This window comes from Rhinolophus ferrumequinum (assembly GCF_004115265.2).
Source record: "Rhinolophus ferrumequinum isolate MPI-CBG mRhiFer1 chromosome 5 unlocalized genomic scaffold, mRhiFer1_v1.p scaffold_110_arrow_ctg1, whole genome shotgun sequence".
In the NCBI taxonomy this organism is placed as follows: Eukaryota; Metazoa; Chordata; class Mammalia; order Chiroptera; family Rhinolophidae; genus Rhinolophus; species Rhinolophus ferrumequinum.
The window spans coordinates 5,403,763-5,421,537 of NW_022680355.1; the positions used below are offsets into that span (position 1 = coordinate 5,403,763).

General features: G+C 39.4%; 1 protein-coding gene across 4 annotated transcripts in view; it reads left to right on the forward strand.

The window, feature by feature from the left end:
• The window catches only part of PLXDC2 (plexin domain containing 2), a 389,290-nt gene that overhangs the window by 154,218 nt on the left and 217,297 nt on the right, over positions 1 to 17,775 (forward strand). For all 4 annotated transcript variants that reach the window (XM_033100592.1, XM_033100589.1, XM_033100590.1 and 1 more), the window contains one exon: positions 7,331 to 7,542. In XM_033100592.1, the coding sequence (XP_032956483.1) occupies positions 7,331 to 7,542 (212 nt within the window). The remainder of the gene's footprint in view (positions 1 to 7,330; positions 7,543 to 17,775) is intronic.

The following is a 17,775-nucleotide window of genomic DNA, read 5'->3' on the forward strand; positions in this document are numbered from 1 at the left end:
ACCGTACAGTGACTCAGATGACAGAGAAGGGCAAGGCGGAGAAGAAAGGGTGTGCGCTTACGTCTTGGCCTTAGGCCTTCATGATTGCTTTGCTCTCTCAGAGGCTGAGCTCTTATGCTTCCAAGTTCTAGAATAATTCTCCTCTTATTTCCCACTTTTAACTTAAAATGGTCCTTGTTTCATCTCCTTCGTAGCTTTTCAGTCTCACTGGGCCATGCCCACATTCCTCAAAGACATGTGTTGTATCTCTTACTGAGTCCATTAACTGCAAAGAACTGAGATGATGAACTGTAATCGCTGCTGTTACGAACATCATCCAACTGGCCAGTGAGCTATTTTTGAGTCGAACTTGTAGAAGATAAATAGAAGCTATTATAGATTTGTTTTCCCATCGTTTTCTCCTTCTTCCACCCTGTTTTCTGACTACTCAGAAACATGGTTAAAATCTTAACAAGTTGGACAAGAAATTGCATCCATAACTTTTAAGATGCTGTCTGAAATGAGCAGCAACCCGTCCAATCATTCATTTACTCATTCATTCTTTCTTCAGAAAAAAACTTTGGAGAGTTATTGAAATTGCATCCATAACTTTTAAGATGCTGTCTGAAATGAGCAGCAACCCGTCCAATCATTCATTTACTCATTCATTCTTTCTTCAGAAAAAAACTTTGGAGAGTTATTATATATCAATGTCTGTGCTTGTACTAATGGGATAAAAAAATATAAGATAGAGTCCCTCTTCTGAAACATCTCTGTGTCAGGCATCTCCAAGGCCACCTGCGAGGTTTGATGATATGCTACGAGGACTCACAATACTTAGCATATAGTTGTATCCATGGCTATGATTTATTACAGAAACAGGATATAAAGCAAAATCTTCAAAGGGAAAAGGAACTTGGGGCAATGTCTAAGGAAACCAGGGCGAGTTTCTAAGAGTCCTCCCCAGCAGGAACACACAGGATGTTTAATTCCTCCAGCAATGAGCTGTGACAGCACATGTGAAATATTGTCAACCAGGGAAGATCATTAGAAACTCAACACCCAAGGATTTTACCGGTAGCTGTTCACATAACCACCTTCTTTCTAGCATGTACCAAAATTCCAGACTCCCAGGAGGAAGGCAGGTGTTCAGCATAAACCATATTGTTTACCCCAACAGTTTAGCCACAGTAAGCCACTCTTATCTATTAGGGGATGGTGGGAACCCTCCCTAAACCGAAGTTCCCAGATGCCAGCCAAGGGCAAGCTTTGTAAACAAGGTTTTCTAAGGATGGCAGTCTCAGGCCTGCTGTGTTAACACTTTTCTGCACAATTTCACATTCAGGTGGGGTAGGCAGAAAAGTGTTTAAAGAGTCAGGGAAGAAGAGTTATTGGGTTATAGCAGAACATTCAACTAGCTCTGCTTGGGGTAGTCAAGGGGAGCTTCATTTATCAAGTTGATATTTGAGCTGGATCTTGCAGGAGTTGTGAGATTTCTCAAAGCCTGGGGTGAAGAAGGGCTTTCCTCCATGCAAAAGCAGCTATATTCATTGCAGATACGGAGATTATGGAGAAATTCTGTGTGGTGGAAGTACAGGGTGTGATGGGGAGTCAGACATGGGAGAGTGGTTGGAACAAGAGCATGGAGTGTTTTAGAGTTTTGTGGGTGTTGAGCCATTCTCTCAGAAGAGAGAAATGAATAAATTTGAAAGGTATCTCTGATAGTTGATGGAAAAAGATTGAAAAAAGAAGAGATTGAAGACAGTAAGACCAGTTAGGAGGCAAGAGATGATGAAGATGTGACCTAAGGCCCCTGTGGTGGGACCAGAGCGTGGAGGCATGGTCCTCAACCAGGGGGCACAAAGCATCACATGAGAAGCTTAAAAAGAATATGATGTCTAAGTCTTAACTCAAGCCCTTTAATATCTTGACAAAACATGCTTTATGCTTCCTCTTCTGTAGCTCTCGTACTCTGTAATGCTGTCAGTCAAAACCTCAAAGTCCACTGCATAGTCAGTTCATTATTGGACATAACCAAGAACATAACCATGTGCATAGAATTTCCTCTTTACTTCCGCAAAAACTTGAAGTGCAAAGCCATAACTTGAAGTACCTTGGCCAAATAATTTCATCTACAAGGTCAGACAATTAAGTTTGTAAACTCATCCTAGAAAAAGTTATATATACTACATTGCTGAATATCACTATGGTCACCTTCAAAGTACTCCTTTTGGGAAGCTATGCACCTATGCAAGTGCCTAGTCCACCCTTTAAAGCAATTTTGGAACTCTTTTTCTGGAATGACCATCAGAGCTGTCGTTTTATTACCCTTGATGTCCTGAATGTCAGCAAAATGTCTTCCTTTCAATATTTCCTTTACCTTCGGGTGAAGAAAGAAGTCATTGGGGGCCAGATGAGGTGAGTAGGGAGGGTGTTCCAGTACAGTTATTTGTTTACTGGCTGAAAACTCCCTCACAGACAGTGCCATGTGAGCTGGTGCATTGTCGTGATGCAAGAGCCATGAATTGTTGATGAAAAGTTCAGGTCGTCTAACTTTGTCACACAGCCTTTTCAGCACTTTCAAATAGTAAACTTGGTTAACTGTTTGTCCAGTTGTTACAAATTCATAATTAATAATCCCTTTGATATCAAAAATGGTTAGCAACATCGTTACAACAAGTTCGTGAACTTAATGGTCACACCTCATATTCTCAGATGAATCTAGCTAGTAAATCTGTTTTCATTGAACAATCTTAATGCTTCTGCAGAGGATTCAAAGGGGTGTTTCGCTCACTTGTAAAGTGCCGACCAAAGTGCTTGTCAAAAAGTGCAGTCTTGATGGATCCTAATTGCATAAGATACATGGCAATTTATGTAGTTCTTAGTGGTTCGACATGTATTATGTGTATGATTTGTATGCAAGGCTCAAGAAATGGGGTTAAAGATTGCTTCAAAATGTAACTATTATACTAACTAAATGCAAGATATTAAATAAAATCGTTAGGGTAACACATAAACATGGACATATCTACCCTAGCACAGCTTTCTTCCCTTTTGTTTTTATTTTATTTTAAATTATTTCATTTTATAGTGTATGATGGCACAGAGACTTGTAAGGTTTGTGAAGAATAATATGAGGATATATATGAGTTTCTTGTTTTACTCTCATTCACTAGACATTATTGGGTTTCATAGTGATGTTCTATTTGAAATATAACAAAGTGCCTTCTTCAGTAGTAGTTTATTGGCTATTTTAATCGAATAAAATATCTCAGGGGTGTGTTAAGATCAATTCATGTGTTATATAAACAAAAATGTGTTCAAGCTTTCTCTCCTTATATTCAAATGTGAGACATTAGATATATTTAATGTTTTCATGAGCTATATGATTAACAACTATAGCAAAATATGTTGGAGAAAATTGTCTTTGAATGTTTTCCTTTGGAGGTTTAATTAACATACAGTGGACAGAAAGCAAACAATCTGTTCAACCAGATGATTCAAAGATCCCTCCTGTTGCTTTGTTTTCCCTGCAGCTGGGAAGGGAAAAATTATATTACATATATTCCTTCCTCTTGCCTCTGAATGATTTGTTTTGGTGATGATTTAAAATGTTTTATGAGTTTGAAAGCCCGTGAAGTATAGGAATAATTTACAATGTAGATAACCAGGCTATGGTTTTGCCAGTTTTTCATTTCAGTCTTTATTTCTGTAAAGCGTCCATTTTGACTTGTCTTATCTTCTTTAACAATCATTCTGTAATGGGATCAAAATCTAAGCCAATTTCATCCTTCAGTCTTGTGAGCCATGTACTACTGAATTTTGAGCATACAAGTAATGCTTCCTCAATGGATGATCAGGTAGTCTTGCTTATTCATAACATAACCAGAGAAAAAGAATTAGGTCTAACATAGCAACCAAAAGAAAATTCATGGGGACCAGGCCCTAAATCTCACAAATTTTCTCATTAGAAAATCCTCAGGTCCTTCCTTAAATCCTGTTTAAACTTTGCAAACACAATTAGAGCCAGCAAGTGATTCATTGGTCAGTTTACAAAGTTTAAGGTAGCAAATTCTAGGAGGAGCAAGCGCATCCATGATGGAGGCAAACCAATCAGTGACTGTAGCAGCTGTTAATGTGACAGTGAAGCAAGAGAGAAAAAAGAAAATCATGAAACACTGTTAAAAATTAAAAAAACAAGCAAACGATAAAACATCACCAAAACTCCACAGCTGCTTGGGGACTAACCCTCTTATGTGCTAGAGTAAGCATTTCTTCTTATTTCATATCGGAGGCCTACCTGTCTATTAAATTTACCTTCCCCAATAATACAGCTAAAGGACAAATTTGAATGGTCACCGCAAAAACAAGAGTTTGACACATTAATCCAACTTCCCGAACTTTAACTTAAGTGGTATTAAAAAATAAAGTGTGGCATGTTAAAAATTTTAAGAGTTTATTTACCAGAGTGAAAAATCAATTCCAGTAGGGCAGCGCCAAACCAGAAGTGATTACAGGACTTCCAAGAACAGGAGCTGGGGGAGAGACTTTTATGGAGTAAAGATGGGAGGATAACAAGGAAATTATTTGATTGGCTACAGCATTTGCCTGATTCAGAAAAGCCAAGTTGGCTGTTTCTGATTGGTTGTCCTTAGTTCTTCACCTAACCTCAGCATTTACAGGCTTAGATTTGGGTTTGCTTATGTAGGCAGCTAAGGTATTAGAACCACCCTCCTCTAAGGGCCTCCTCGTTTAATTAACTAAAAGGGGGTATTATGGACTTTATCATCCCTAAGTTTTGAAGCGTCTTTTCATTTATTTTTTAGGGTAAGACAGCAGGGAGAAAATGAGAAAGGGGACTCAAGGAAGTTGAGAAATAGACTTCCTATGCAGTCAGCTCCCCAGTGTTGTTGTTTGGTCTACTTCCTGCGCAGCCGGGACCAGGCTCGTATGACATTACTGGCCTAACAGGCGTCATGGAAAGTACTGTATTTTTGTCTTGTACTGTAAATATCTAAAAGGATAATGGTGAAATTAATATCAGGGAATTAATGCCCCAAAATAATACCCAATTCAAAAAACCCAGAGTTGCTTTCAAGTTCTGTTTTGAAGATTTTAATTTTAAGAAAGACTCATTCTTTGACGTTTTCAGTATCCTTTTCCTGGTTTACGTTATAGACAACTGACAAGCCATTCTGGTTCAAGCCATTTCCCTTTGTGTGATTTTTTTTGAAAAAACATTTTTATATCTAGGAAGGTTTAATCCATTAATTGCATTCCATTTGCTACGTTTCTTATCTAGGTTGACATACTAACAAGGACCCTGTATAGATTTTCAATTGTCCTTTCATGATCATTTGCATTCAGATAGCCACCACGCCTAGTGCAAGGCCAACGCACAACTCTAAAAGTTAGCCTAAGTGCGTGCTAGGAGATCTCAATCTGGTTGTTGTAAAACTTTTATTGCTTACTTTTGTTGTAAGCTGCCTCATGTATTTTTGGTAATGAGGCCAGGTATCTAAATGAAGCAAATAAAATTGCTTTCTATAGCTTTGCCTAGAATCATAGGTCTTAGAGCTGGACATGTCCTCAGGAAAAGCTGTCTGCTCTTGCAGGTAAGATATTTTCATTCCCATTTAAAATACACCTATAGGGTAACTAAAGCACAGAGAGTTTTCTAAAATTATGCTAGACCCCATAGCCAGCAACCCTAACAGGAAGAATTCCACACCAGGTCTCCGGAATCCTTGCAAAGTATTTCTTCCATTACTTACTTCTGCATGGTCGTATCATTCTTGCTCCAAAAAGACTCAACAACTCATTCATCCATTCACTCATTCATTCATTCAACAAATATGTATTGAGCACTGTTCAATGACCAGTGGGAAGAAGAGTGTTAAAAAAGAAATATTTTCTGTAGTGGAGAGTGGGAGGGGACCATGATCAACCCTTTATGTACCTGAGTCTTTTTCAGCCTGACAACGTTCTATGAATTGAACAGTGCTACATTGTTCTGGCTTTTGGATTCTTCTCTGTGGAGTTCTTGGCTGTTTCCTTCTCCATGGTTCTTTTAAGCTCTAATAGTCTACAAGCCCATGGAAAGGTCTAGCTTGCCGGACTTCATGGTAGTGTTTTCTCTCTAGGATGCATCCACTAAGGCGTCAGGCAGTGGGAGACCTCTTCAGTTCATGGCGAAACCAAAGAGTAGTCATTCTCTCTGTCTAGAAGAATTACTGGCACCTTTCTGAAGTGAAAAGCAGATATTTTAGCCCATTTGCCTTTGAGGAGTAGTGACAGCCTTACCTTAGTTATGAGACTTCTAAGCCGCTGAGTCAATGATATTCTACACCACATTAGATACATTTTGGTTTCTTAGAATGCTCTTGTATTGAGGGGAACATCACAGCCCTAATTAAATCATGGCTCTCTGAAGCCCTTTTTGAACCCATCTTCTGCCAGCTGTAAATACTATCCATTCATATCTTTTGGCGATGGTTACATAGAAAAAGGCTGCTCTTCCTAGACAGAAACTGAATTCCCCGTACGTGGGGTGCACCTTCCCCTGCTGACCCACTGAAATGAAAGACTAGGAGTGATGATTAAATCTAATTTTCCCTCCTGTAATAGCAGGCTGAGCCGGGTCAGCAAGGCCAGTTCCTGCAGATGGCTTTAAAATACCTTTGTGATTTGATCTCCTTTCCTTCCCGTCCATTTCTCTGAGTGCCTATCACTGTCATACTTTACCTACGTGACAAGATTCCAAGGTGATGCCTCCTGAGGGTGTTGCTTGTTACGTGAGTTAGGCAATGAATGAAGTCTGACTTGTGAACTACAAGGCAGGTTAGCACATTTACACGAAGATCATGCCATGTGTTATTTAACCCATTCAAACACATTGTCGTCTCTTTGCTGCTCAGAATAACTCATGTGAAACAAATATAAGCTCGTAAGTTAATAGTATTTGACTTTCATTTCCATATGTACTGAAAATCACTTGGTTTTCATTCCTTGATTTGGAGTGTAGCTTGTTTTCTCAGAACAACTGGGAATGTTTATGAAGTATGTGTGTGGATGGTGGGGAGGGAAGGGAATAAAAATGCATTGTGTTAGGGCTGCCTATGTGTTTTAGGGACTCGGAAGGATCTGCACATTAACCATTGTCACAACCTAAAATTGCATCCTTCTCAGAGATGTGCATACCAGCTCCAAATGCTACACTTCAACAGATTTCACTGCTATGAGTTAGTTTTCTATTTTCACGACTAGCAGAATTTTTTTTTCTGCCCAAGTTGAGAACATGTGCATGATTCATAGCAAATAGTAACTCATTATTTTATTTCTTTTCAAACAGATTGGCGATCTCAAGTTGCTCAGACTTTCCCGCAAACAGAAGAGGAGATAGAAGTGGACACACATGCGTTCAGCCACCGGTGGAAAAGGAACTCAGATACCCTCAAGGCGGTGGACACCAATCGAGCAAGCACGGGCCAAGACTCCCCAGAGCCCAGGGGCTTCACAGACCTGCTCCTGGATGACGGGCAGGACAACACCACCCAGATCGAGGTAGGTAAATAATCGCGGCAATTCAAATGCATTAATGAATATATTTCTTGTAAGGCATTTGACTTCCCTATATGTATAAGCTGTCCCTTCAGCTCAATCCAGAGCTTTGGGACTTTTTAATTTTTTTTGGTAAAGATTAATTTAATTCATCGATAAATAATTAATCGATCAATATTCAGTAATCCAATGATAAATGATAATTACATTAATTAAATGAATAAATAGCTAAGCCATTTAATCACTCACAAATCCATTTAGTCTTGAAGCAGATAAACATGGGCTCGATGTGATGACGGTAAGGGGACACGGAGATGAGTATAGTGCAGCACCTGCCTGCCTGCCTGCGAGGAATTTATTGTGTAGGTTCTAAACGCCATAACCAAATCGTCCCTATGCCATGTGATCTGTACAAAATAACAAACAGGCTGTAGCGTGGCAAGCACGCAGGATGGAGTGAGCGCCTCCTTGTGGTGGGCTGCTGTCAAAGAGGCTAATTCTAGGAGTTGGCAGGTAGACAGGGGCTTGTCTGACAGAGGGGAGCTCGCCAGGATGATAATCCATCGGGGTAAGAGAGGAGATTCCTGACAGAGCGAATTATGTCTGCCGTGGCTGAGTCGTAGAATGGCATGGCACACTGAGGGGTTCGTTGGGTCACCAACTGTCCTGGTTTGCCCAGGAATGAGAGGTTTCCTGGGGTGTATGGAAGACTTTCACTGCTGAAAATGGGGTGGTTCTGAGCAAACTGGGATGGTTAGTCCCTCTGTGACTGTAATTCTTTGTTAAGGTTGAAGCCATGAAGTGTAAGGAGGATGGTTGCCGATGGGTTTGGTGACTCTGGAAGTTTTCTGAGGGCACATTTTAGGCAGCTTTTAGGGTTACCCAGAGGTCTCTGTATATTACATTAGTTAAATTTCTATAGCCCTTAGCATTGAAAATCTGCAAATCATAAAATATGGTTTGGATAGGACACTAGATATAACAAAAACAAACAGGTAAATCTTATGGAAATAGGCAAAAGCCACCCAAATGAGAACAGAGGCTGTTTATTCAGTTTGCTATGACAAGGGAGTTAGCCTCCATTACCTGACCTTGGTAGAGAATCAGAAACAGTCAGGGGAGTGTGAAAGTTTTTTTCAGGGTAAAAAGAGGTTCCAGGTAAGCTCTGATTGGTGGCTATTGGCCCGGAGAAGCTAGAGGTGGGCTAATGAGAAGCAGAGCATCACATATGATTGGTTGGGGGACCATGTTTGGCTCCCTCTGGTTGGTCCTGAGTTGATTGCATTGACAAAGTAATAGGGAAGCTGTCAGTTATTAATCAAGTCTTGCCCATCCTGCGCCAGTTGCTGCCACAATTGTGTGCTGGCTCCCCAAACCCCAACTATAGAAGTTGGGGTCAGGGTTCTATTATTATCCGTGGTCCAGCCATTGTCTCTTTGTATATTCTCTCTCAACCTGAAGTTTTAGTTCCTGCTTTCTCCCAGGTTTCATACTTTTTAAGAACCAGGTAGCATTCTTTTGACTGCCCTGAAATGCTCATTATTTAGGAAAAGAACTCAAATTCATGAAACAGATACTCCACAATTCTGCAAATAGTGTCAAGACATCCTTTGTTCCCTCATTAGTGAGAAGACTCTTCAGGAGATCTGAAGCACAGGCATTGGGATTCTGCGTATGTGAGAAGCCCAGCGATTTTCAAAACCCCTTTTCATCTCCTTAACTAGCATGTGATTCCGGTGGTCCCTGGCTGACTCTGCCAGGCCCCGTACCAGACAAAGAAAATGTGCCAGTGCTAGAAGTCATACAGTGTCTATAAGATGCTATTCTGGCTCCTGCAGGTTGCCTGCTATTTTGGCAACTATGTTGTTATAGCAACTTGAAGTAGGCAATATAATTCTTCCCTGCAAAGGTCTTTAGCTAGCGTGCAACATAAAGAACGGAGAGCTGAACAGAAGCAGAGGTGTTTATTCTCTGCCCAAAACTGTACCCACTGAGACTGAAAGTGGGGAGCACAGATTCCTAGAACTCTGTGATCTCTGTGCAGGAGGCTGACTTTTCTTAATCATTTGTAAACTAGAAAATCCCTTTACTCCAGGATGTATTAACACTCCTCAAAATACAAATCCCAGTTGTTATTATAGCTGCAATTTTGTTATTCTGCCTTTTTTTTTTTTTCTTTTCTACCCTACGTAACAGAGGGAGACCACATAACGTAGTGATCTTGAATCAGTAAAAAGGAAGAAGGATGGTGCAGGAAGCTCTTTGCTGGGTACTCATTGGGTGCTAAGAGGTGGCAGGTGGTGCATGGATACCATTTGCCTGAGTCCTTACATCAGCCCAGTGAGATTTGCATCCCGAGGTTGGCTGGGTAATCTCAGTGACTTTTACATGAAGGCAATTTCAGATTTTGGTTTCGTCTTTTTTTCTCAGGACTCCCATTAATGAGTAAAGGGGCTGGTATTCAAACTCAGGCCTGCCCAGCTTCTAAGGATTAGCCTTTCTACTTGACTTTGCTTTCTGTAATATATAAGGAAAAATAAGTGGTACTTTGATTATGTAACAATTTTGGACAGTGGCAAGTATCAATATGGAAGTAACATTGGGGTTTCAGTTGGGCTGGAAAGGGACTTGTCTTGAAGCTAGACGTGCACGATAAGAGAACTGCTTTTATTTTGAGAGTTTATTGATTTGATGGGGTCCTGGGGATTGATTAAGATTATTGGGGATCTAAAGTCCCGTAAGTCGTTTCTTGGCACCACCACTAGGTATGGAAACAAAAGCCTACATCTGAAACATCTCTATAGTTTATTTATCCTGGCCCTTCAAATAGCCTTTTTGAACATTATTGTGTCTCTTTTGGGGAAAGTACTTTTTCTGTATTGACTTACAAACAGGAAGAAGAAAGGAAGGAAGCAAATGGTTATAGAGTGCCTACGCAGTGCTGGGTACTGTGATGAGATCTTTCTTACCTTTTAGGAATAAGCATTTTGATTTATACTGCTAATTATAATTAATATGGTCAATGAAAGACTATGCGTACTTTTCCTTTAGATGCTTCTAAAGTCCACATCGGGAATCAGAATTATTTTGCCTAAGAGCCCTGGCTGTAGTAATAGCTGTTAAAATAATTTGTGTCCCAGTGAGACTAAAACCACCAGAATGGTATTCCCATGCATGTTCTCCTCCTTCTGCCCTTGTCTAGACTTTATGTCCCACTTTCACTAAACAAAGACAGAAAAAAAAGACTACAGCATATTTACTATTTTGGCACAAATCCATTATGAAACAAAGCCTGTTATTATCTTACATTGGTGACAGTATTTTTTCTGGCCTTGCAAAAGAACAGATAAGGAAGGATACTGTAGAACTCAGTATTCCAGCTAAATAATTCTTCCAACTGAAGTTTGTTGTAGTTGTGATTGTTTTAATATTCTTCCCCTGAAGGTCTAAAGATGCTTTGAAACCAGTAGTATTTCCTATCGAACAAGCAAGTGCCACTGTTGATCTGCACATTGATTTATGTGAGGCTGTCCTCTTGCATTTATTTTCTCTGTTCATGTGGACACATAACCACTTACCAAGTAAAAAGAGCAGTGTCGTCTTCTGATTAGTAGGTATTGAGAGTGAGGTGTCACAGCGCAGTCGCTCGTGTGCTATTTTTTGTGATTACTTTGGGAGTATAAGAGTTTCCAGGACCTTCAGCTGAGGTTGAATTCCATTCCTGATTCAGTCTTGTTTGAGCAGCCTCCAGGGAACCCCATGACCCTGGGGACACATGCATGGACGAGCTGTGCATGTTTCTTCGCCTCCCTGCTGGCTGTCCTGCTGTTTTCTGGCACAGAGGTCTCATAGCATCTGTGGTGCCTTATAGAACTGCGAGGGCCTGAGCAGTGAGAAGAACTGGTAAGAATAACTGGTCTTCATGAAGCTCCGTGTCATCGTCTCATTCTTATGTAGCGGTGTTGGTAACTTACACTTATTTGCTTTCCAGAAATCAATCCCAAATTCCTTTCTAACGCTGAACCAAATGTGTGGTTTCCCGCACTTTATTCACATGCAATATTGAGAGCTTTGTTTTGGGACGAAGAAAGTGTTTCTGAAAAGGATTATCAAGTGATTTTTTTGCCTTGATTGAAAAGCACCTGGGTAACTTGAAAAAGGGAAGATTTAAAAGTGGAGATTAGGAATTATATAAGTTTAGCTTTATGATCCAAACCTGACTCAGAAATTGTAAGTTTGACCAGTGCCTCTCAGGAAATACAGACGTGGCTGGACCACATGCCATACTCTGAGCTGCAAGGAGTTAGAGCACAGAGCAGATTTCGCTAGTGCTTTTGAGGATATAAATGTTCTGAAAAATCGTAGATTAAATTGAGTTGCTTACCAATAACATGTCTCATGGATTTCTCTTTCTGGCACCAAATTAAAAATTAAAGGAATGTCCAGCAAGTGTTGTATCATCTAGATTTGCCTTAAAGCTCTTATCTGAGGAAGGTGCAGTTAAGAATGGTCACCAAATATGTGTGCTAAATGGAGCTAAAAACTAGAGATCAACCATTTTTCTCCTAAATGTATAGGGAAAAACTCTCTGTGATCTTCTGTTGTGGCATACATTGTCCATTGTGGATGCATCTGAGTTTTTACAAATTGTGCAATATGTTCCTTTAAAAAGTTAGCAATCATTAATTGCTGCACACATGGTTATTATGTGTATTCTAATATTTTATTGCAGTCCCTAACTAGGTAATCTATTTGAAAGAAAAGAAGTCACTGGCAAATGCTTAATCTGAAAAAGAGTGCAGTTGCTTGAATGATTATTTTACAAAGAAAAAGGCAAATTTCATAATGTCCCATGCGGGCCGAATGTCTATGGTATGTTTGCTTTATAGAGAATACATCAGAATATTCTTAGATGATGAAAATCCTACTGCTCGTGTGTTTCAAGCTTAAATAAGCTTTCTCTACTTCAGAGATCTGACAATAACAATAACGGATATAAATATAGGATAGTAATAAGACGTATTATCCCATTTCACAGAAATACAGTAATAAAAATGTGTGAAATATTGCTGGGCTGATTCTTCCCTCAGGCTGCTGTTCTGCGCAGTGAACTCACAGAAGATCATACTTACATATGAAAAGAGTATGATAATACAGGTTTATGACATTTTTCAAAAGGAAAAAAAAAGTACCACCTGATACATAATAGCTCTGTTACTTATTATGAATGTGAAAAGCTGGTGTAGATTATTTTTTTTTAATGAAGCATTTCCAATTTCCATTTTAGGGGATCTTAAACTTGCAGAGGCTTTAGTATGTGGTTGCAGAATCACAAAGCAGTGCAAAGGGAATGCTAAGATTAATCCTGAAGAAGCATACTTATTTGAACAAGAGTAATTGAAATTTCCCAAATACATGTATGTGTTAGATTGGTTTCCACAAAAAAATGAGGAAAAAAAAAAGCGTATGAGGAATGAGCTTGCAAAGGAGGAGAAACACTTCATAGGTTAATCAGCAACCGGAGGAAGACCCTTATTCTGTAGAGATCCAGAATTAACGTAGGGACCCCGTGTCACTGAACCAACTCATGAAAAGGAATTAGACAGTAGCCAAGTATCAGGTATTTCTAGACAGTTTTGCAAAGATAAGCAGGGTCAAGACTTTAAAACTCATTTTTATACAGTGTGTCTTAGTCCCTTTGGGCTGCTACAACAACAATGCCGTAAACTGGTGGCTTAAACAAATACTAATTTCTCCCAGTTCTGGAGGCTGGGACGTCTGAGATCAAGGAACTGGCAGATTCAGTGTCTGAGGAGAGCCCTCTTCCTTTGCAGACAGCCATCTTTCTGCTGTGTCCTCATATGGCTGACAGGGCTAGAAAGCTCTCGGGTATATTTTTTACGGGCACTAATCCCATTGATAAGGGCTCCACTCTCATGACCAAAAGGCCCCACTTTCTTATATGGTCACACTGGGGGCTAGGATTTCAACCCATGCGTTTGGGGAGACACAAGCATTCAGTTCATCACACTATGTTAGGTGTTTGGGATTTATCAGGAAGGTACTTGGAAGCCACTGAAAGATTTTAAATAGGGAGAGGAAAGATTGCACTGATGCTCCTAAAATATTGCTATGGGGGGATGAGTGCGGATTGGATCAGACAGCCCAAATCTAGGAGTGGAAAGATGAATTAACCCTCGATGAGGATTGTTGTGGAGTGACCTGAGATAGTAGTTAGGGAAAAGGCTATGGGTGAGCATACGAATTTGAGAAAGATTTAGATTTCTCAGCATTAACTAACATTAACCGCTATGACCAAAGTTTTGCCCACTCTCCCGGCACTTGCTTGATTCTGAGGATTAATTACAGATCCCTGTCATTGTCTCCCTGGCAGGGCAGGGTGGCCTGCCACAACTTTGACAGCAGCCATGTCATATGAGCTGGGAGTTGACCTTACGTCTTCAGCTCTGCGTTGCCAAAGATTGTATGTGAACTGACGACAAAATCTATTTCAATTTCTTCTGTTTTGGTAATTGGCAAAAACATGTGGTTTCAAACTTCTGATTTAATCCCTTTTGTATTCTTGTAGACTATTGATGAGGACTTTTAGCTTTCAAAGAAGAAAAATGCACTGAAAATAGTAAATTAGGCAGGACTTATCTGCCATTATTGCTCATCCTCTAAAAAGATAATGAGGATTAAAATAGAGTATCATATATCTTGATCAGTTATAGATTATTCTTAGCTTGACATGTCAGCTCTTTATTGAAACAAAAATGGAAAAAGATTCTTAACTGTCCTTCAAAGAGTTACTTAAAGAATAACGGCATTATCTCTATGATGCTTCACTATTGGCTAATTAAGTTTACTTACAAGTATGGCCTGGGAATAGTCTTTGAAATGATGCATACAGATTGTAGAATTAGTGTTTTAGTCATATAATTTATTTGCAGAATAAGAATTATGTTTCAGAATGAATAATATACTTGTATTGTCCATATACAAAAAGAAATGTTATGTTTGACCTACCCCCACCAGGACTCTGAGATTAACTATAAGAATATTGCACTCAGTTTTTTTCTACCTCAGTTTCCTAGCCATTCATGAGGACTTTGTTATATCCTCTGCCTCTCTTTGCATTAACTAGTGACAGTGACAGGGAACTTCTAATACGTATAGGGAACTCAAGGTAACTGTTACTCTGTTGAATTTGTGTTCTGTCAGTGTGCAATCTTAAGTTTCTTCTTTGCCCAGATTAACTTTCCACAGGACATTTCAAGTATGCTTTTATGAAAATTATGATTTTCAATACAATTTCTATTACAGCCTAATGTCATAGGTCTAGATCTTTATCTAATTGATTTAAAAACTCGGCTGAAGAAACAAATTCATTGCTTCAGTGATCCAGAACGTTTCCCGTCTTTATATGCTGAGCTAGAGGTTCAGGGTGAAGGAGCAAGTGGCCACTAGGTATGGTGGGAGCTCGGGGGCAGATAAGTCGCAGGTCCCCTGTTCCTCTGGCAGTCATGGTGAGGTGCTCCAGGGAGGGATGTGTCCCATTTGCTTTTCCACTTTATTAGATGAGCATGAGGAGGGCCATGCACAGAGGAAATAAACACTCAAGGATCAAGCACCCAGCAGTCCAGTTACCTGCCAGCAGTTTCACAGGTGCTAGAAAATGTCATCTACCATTACCTGAGTGGGGGTCACCAGGTGCCATGGAATGTTGAGCTCAGTCAGGATCAGCCCATCTTCTTGCAGAGAGCATAACCTATTGTGGGGGCAGAAACATAATTTTCCTTCTACCCTAGAAGTTCTTCAGGCTGGACTATTAATCAAATGAACAAGACACGTATTTAGTTGCTGGCTAGTGGTTGCAATGATTCAATAAGAATGTCCACCCTACATATTTTGAAATAATAACATACTACTTAGAAGCAAGTAGAGGTAGACGCTTGGAAGCAGATTCCCCTTTCTTTACTATTTCTGGTAAAAACACCATTTCTAATAAACCAAACACTGTAGGAGCAAAACTGTTAATTGGTTGTAATTTTAAAGGTTATGTGTGACTAGATTTCAATAGTGGAGAATGCACTCTGAATGATATGTTCAACCTACGGGAGTTCAGGCGAGTTTCATAAGACATGAATCTGTTTCCCAATCAGAATCCGTTACTCTTTGCTCAGCACTCCCACTGTACTTGCATGCATGCTCTCACTTAAGGTACTTGCATACAACCTTGTCTTACAATGTGTGTGTGTGTGTGTGTGTGTGTGTGTGTATGAGAGAGAGACAGAGAGAGACAGAGAGAGACAGAGACAGAGAGAGACAGAGAAAGAGAGAATTCTGTGAAAAGGTGTAGACAGATAAGATGAATTAAGTCTACATTGTGTGTGCTCATGAAACCTAGTCTGTTCTATTTTGTACGTTTCCAGCTTTTCAGTAGCATGCTGGTACCTTTGATCAAGCTCTGATTGCATTTTATTAACCAAAAAAAGAATGTTAGTGAGCATGTTGCTAAAACCTCATCGTCGTATCTACAAGATGCTCTCAAGAATGAACAGAATGACATTTGGTAAAGCTTGTGTATTCAAAATGGATGTGGAGTTCTAATTTCAGGGATTTTTGCTTCCTGTTCATTTATCATAGAAGTTTTCTTGTTTCACAGATCCATTTTTAGCATGAATGACTAGATTCTTTTTCAGAATCATTTCAGCAATGAGATTGTGTGGTTCTAGATTATTTGTATAGCTTTTGTACAATGCTGTTCTCAGAAGAAATACATAAATGATTTGCTCTAATACTGAGTGTTTTTTCATGATATAGCATAACAATGTATTACAATCTGATAGAGAATCCTACGTGGAAAATAATTCCCCATTGACTTTCCCTTAATTGTGTCAATCTTTTCACTAAATCTAACTTGTCTTTATTTAATGAATAAATTGAATAAAACAAAACACTGGATATGAAAAAAAACGAGACAGATTAATAGGAGAAAATTACTAAATTTATTATGTATGTACATACACAGGTTTCAATAGAATTTGAGACCCCAGGACAGACCAGCAGACCCTGGGACAGACCCAGCAGTTAGGGCATACCTGCTGTCCTGGAGATAGTGGGGAGGGCTTGTGGTTTGGGACTTCACAGGGCAGGAAGGCAATTCACATGGAGATAGGAGAGCAAATGTTTGGTAAACAGATGTTTGCTGGGTCATATTTAACAATGGGACAGGGAGAGGCCTTTGATCAAAGGGACCTTGCTAGGCTCCTCCCCATCTGTCACACTTAGTTCATATTAAACTATGGTTATCTGTGAAAACTCCCTTCCTGGAACAGGTCTTCTATCTAAATTCCTTTTAGGCAGTTAGAAGGAAGGAGCAAAGAAAAAATATTTTTTTCCCCCTGAGTCTTTGGTTTATTAAAATAATCGATATCCCAAAAGGCATATTTTGGGGTGGCTAACTCTGCTTCCCTTCACTATCTCCTCAGTTGTTGAACTGTCTCATTTCTGGGCAGCAAAGAGAGCTTCTGGAGTCATTCAATGGGCAGTCCCATTCTGTATTAATGGATTATGTTTTAAGGATTAATTTTTTTCCTGTGATTTTTTTTTTTTTTTTTTCAAAATCAGAAACGGAGTAATAAAGTGATTATGGCTCAAATACTAAATAGGTCTGAGTGGGTACCGGCATAACAATAGCATGATTTTTATTTCTACAACTGAAGGAATCTTGGGGCCAGTACTTAATTTCCATGAAGACTTGCAGTATCATGAATCCGCCAGCCCCTATGACATGAACTTACTTAATTTTTAGAAATACTAATACCAACTTGATACACTAAATCGCACCAAGTTTTTGCCTTATTTTATCGAACAAATTAATGAACACTCTACAATTTAGCACCAAATCATTGAAAAAATAAGGAATATAGGCCTCTGATAAGTAACGGCGTTCTGTAATTTTATGTGGTATCCAGAAATTTCTATAGACCTTTGTCAAAGGCGTCTCATGTAATTGTGACTTGGAAACACAATCTACACCTAAGTGGACTGTTACAATACAGAAGACATTTAAAATTTTCTGATTACTTAAATTTAAGGTATGAAAAATTGTATTTCTGTTTGAAGCAATGATGTATAATATGATATACTTTGCTGAGTGCTCAGGGGACTTCTGCTACACTTTGTATTTCTGAAGCAATTTTAAGATAGACAAGGGTCTCTTTAAAACAA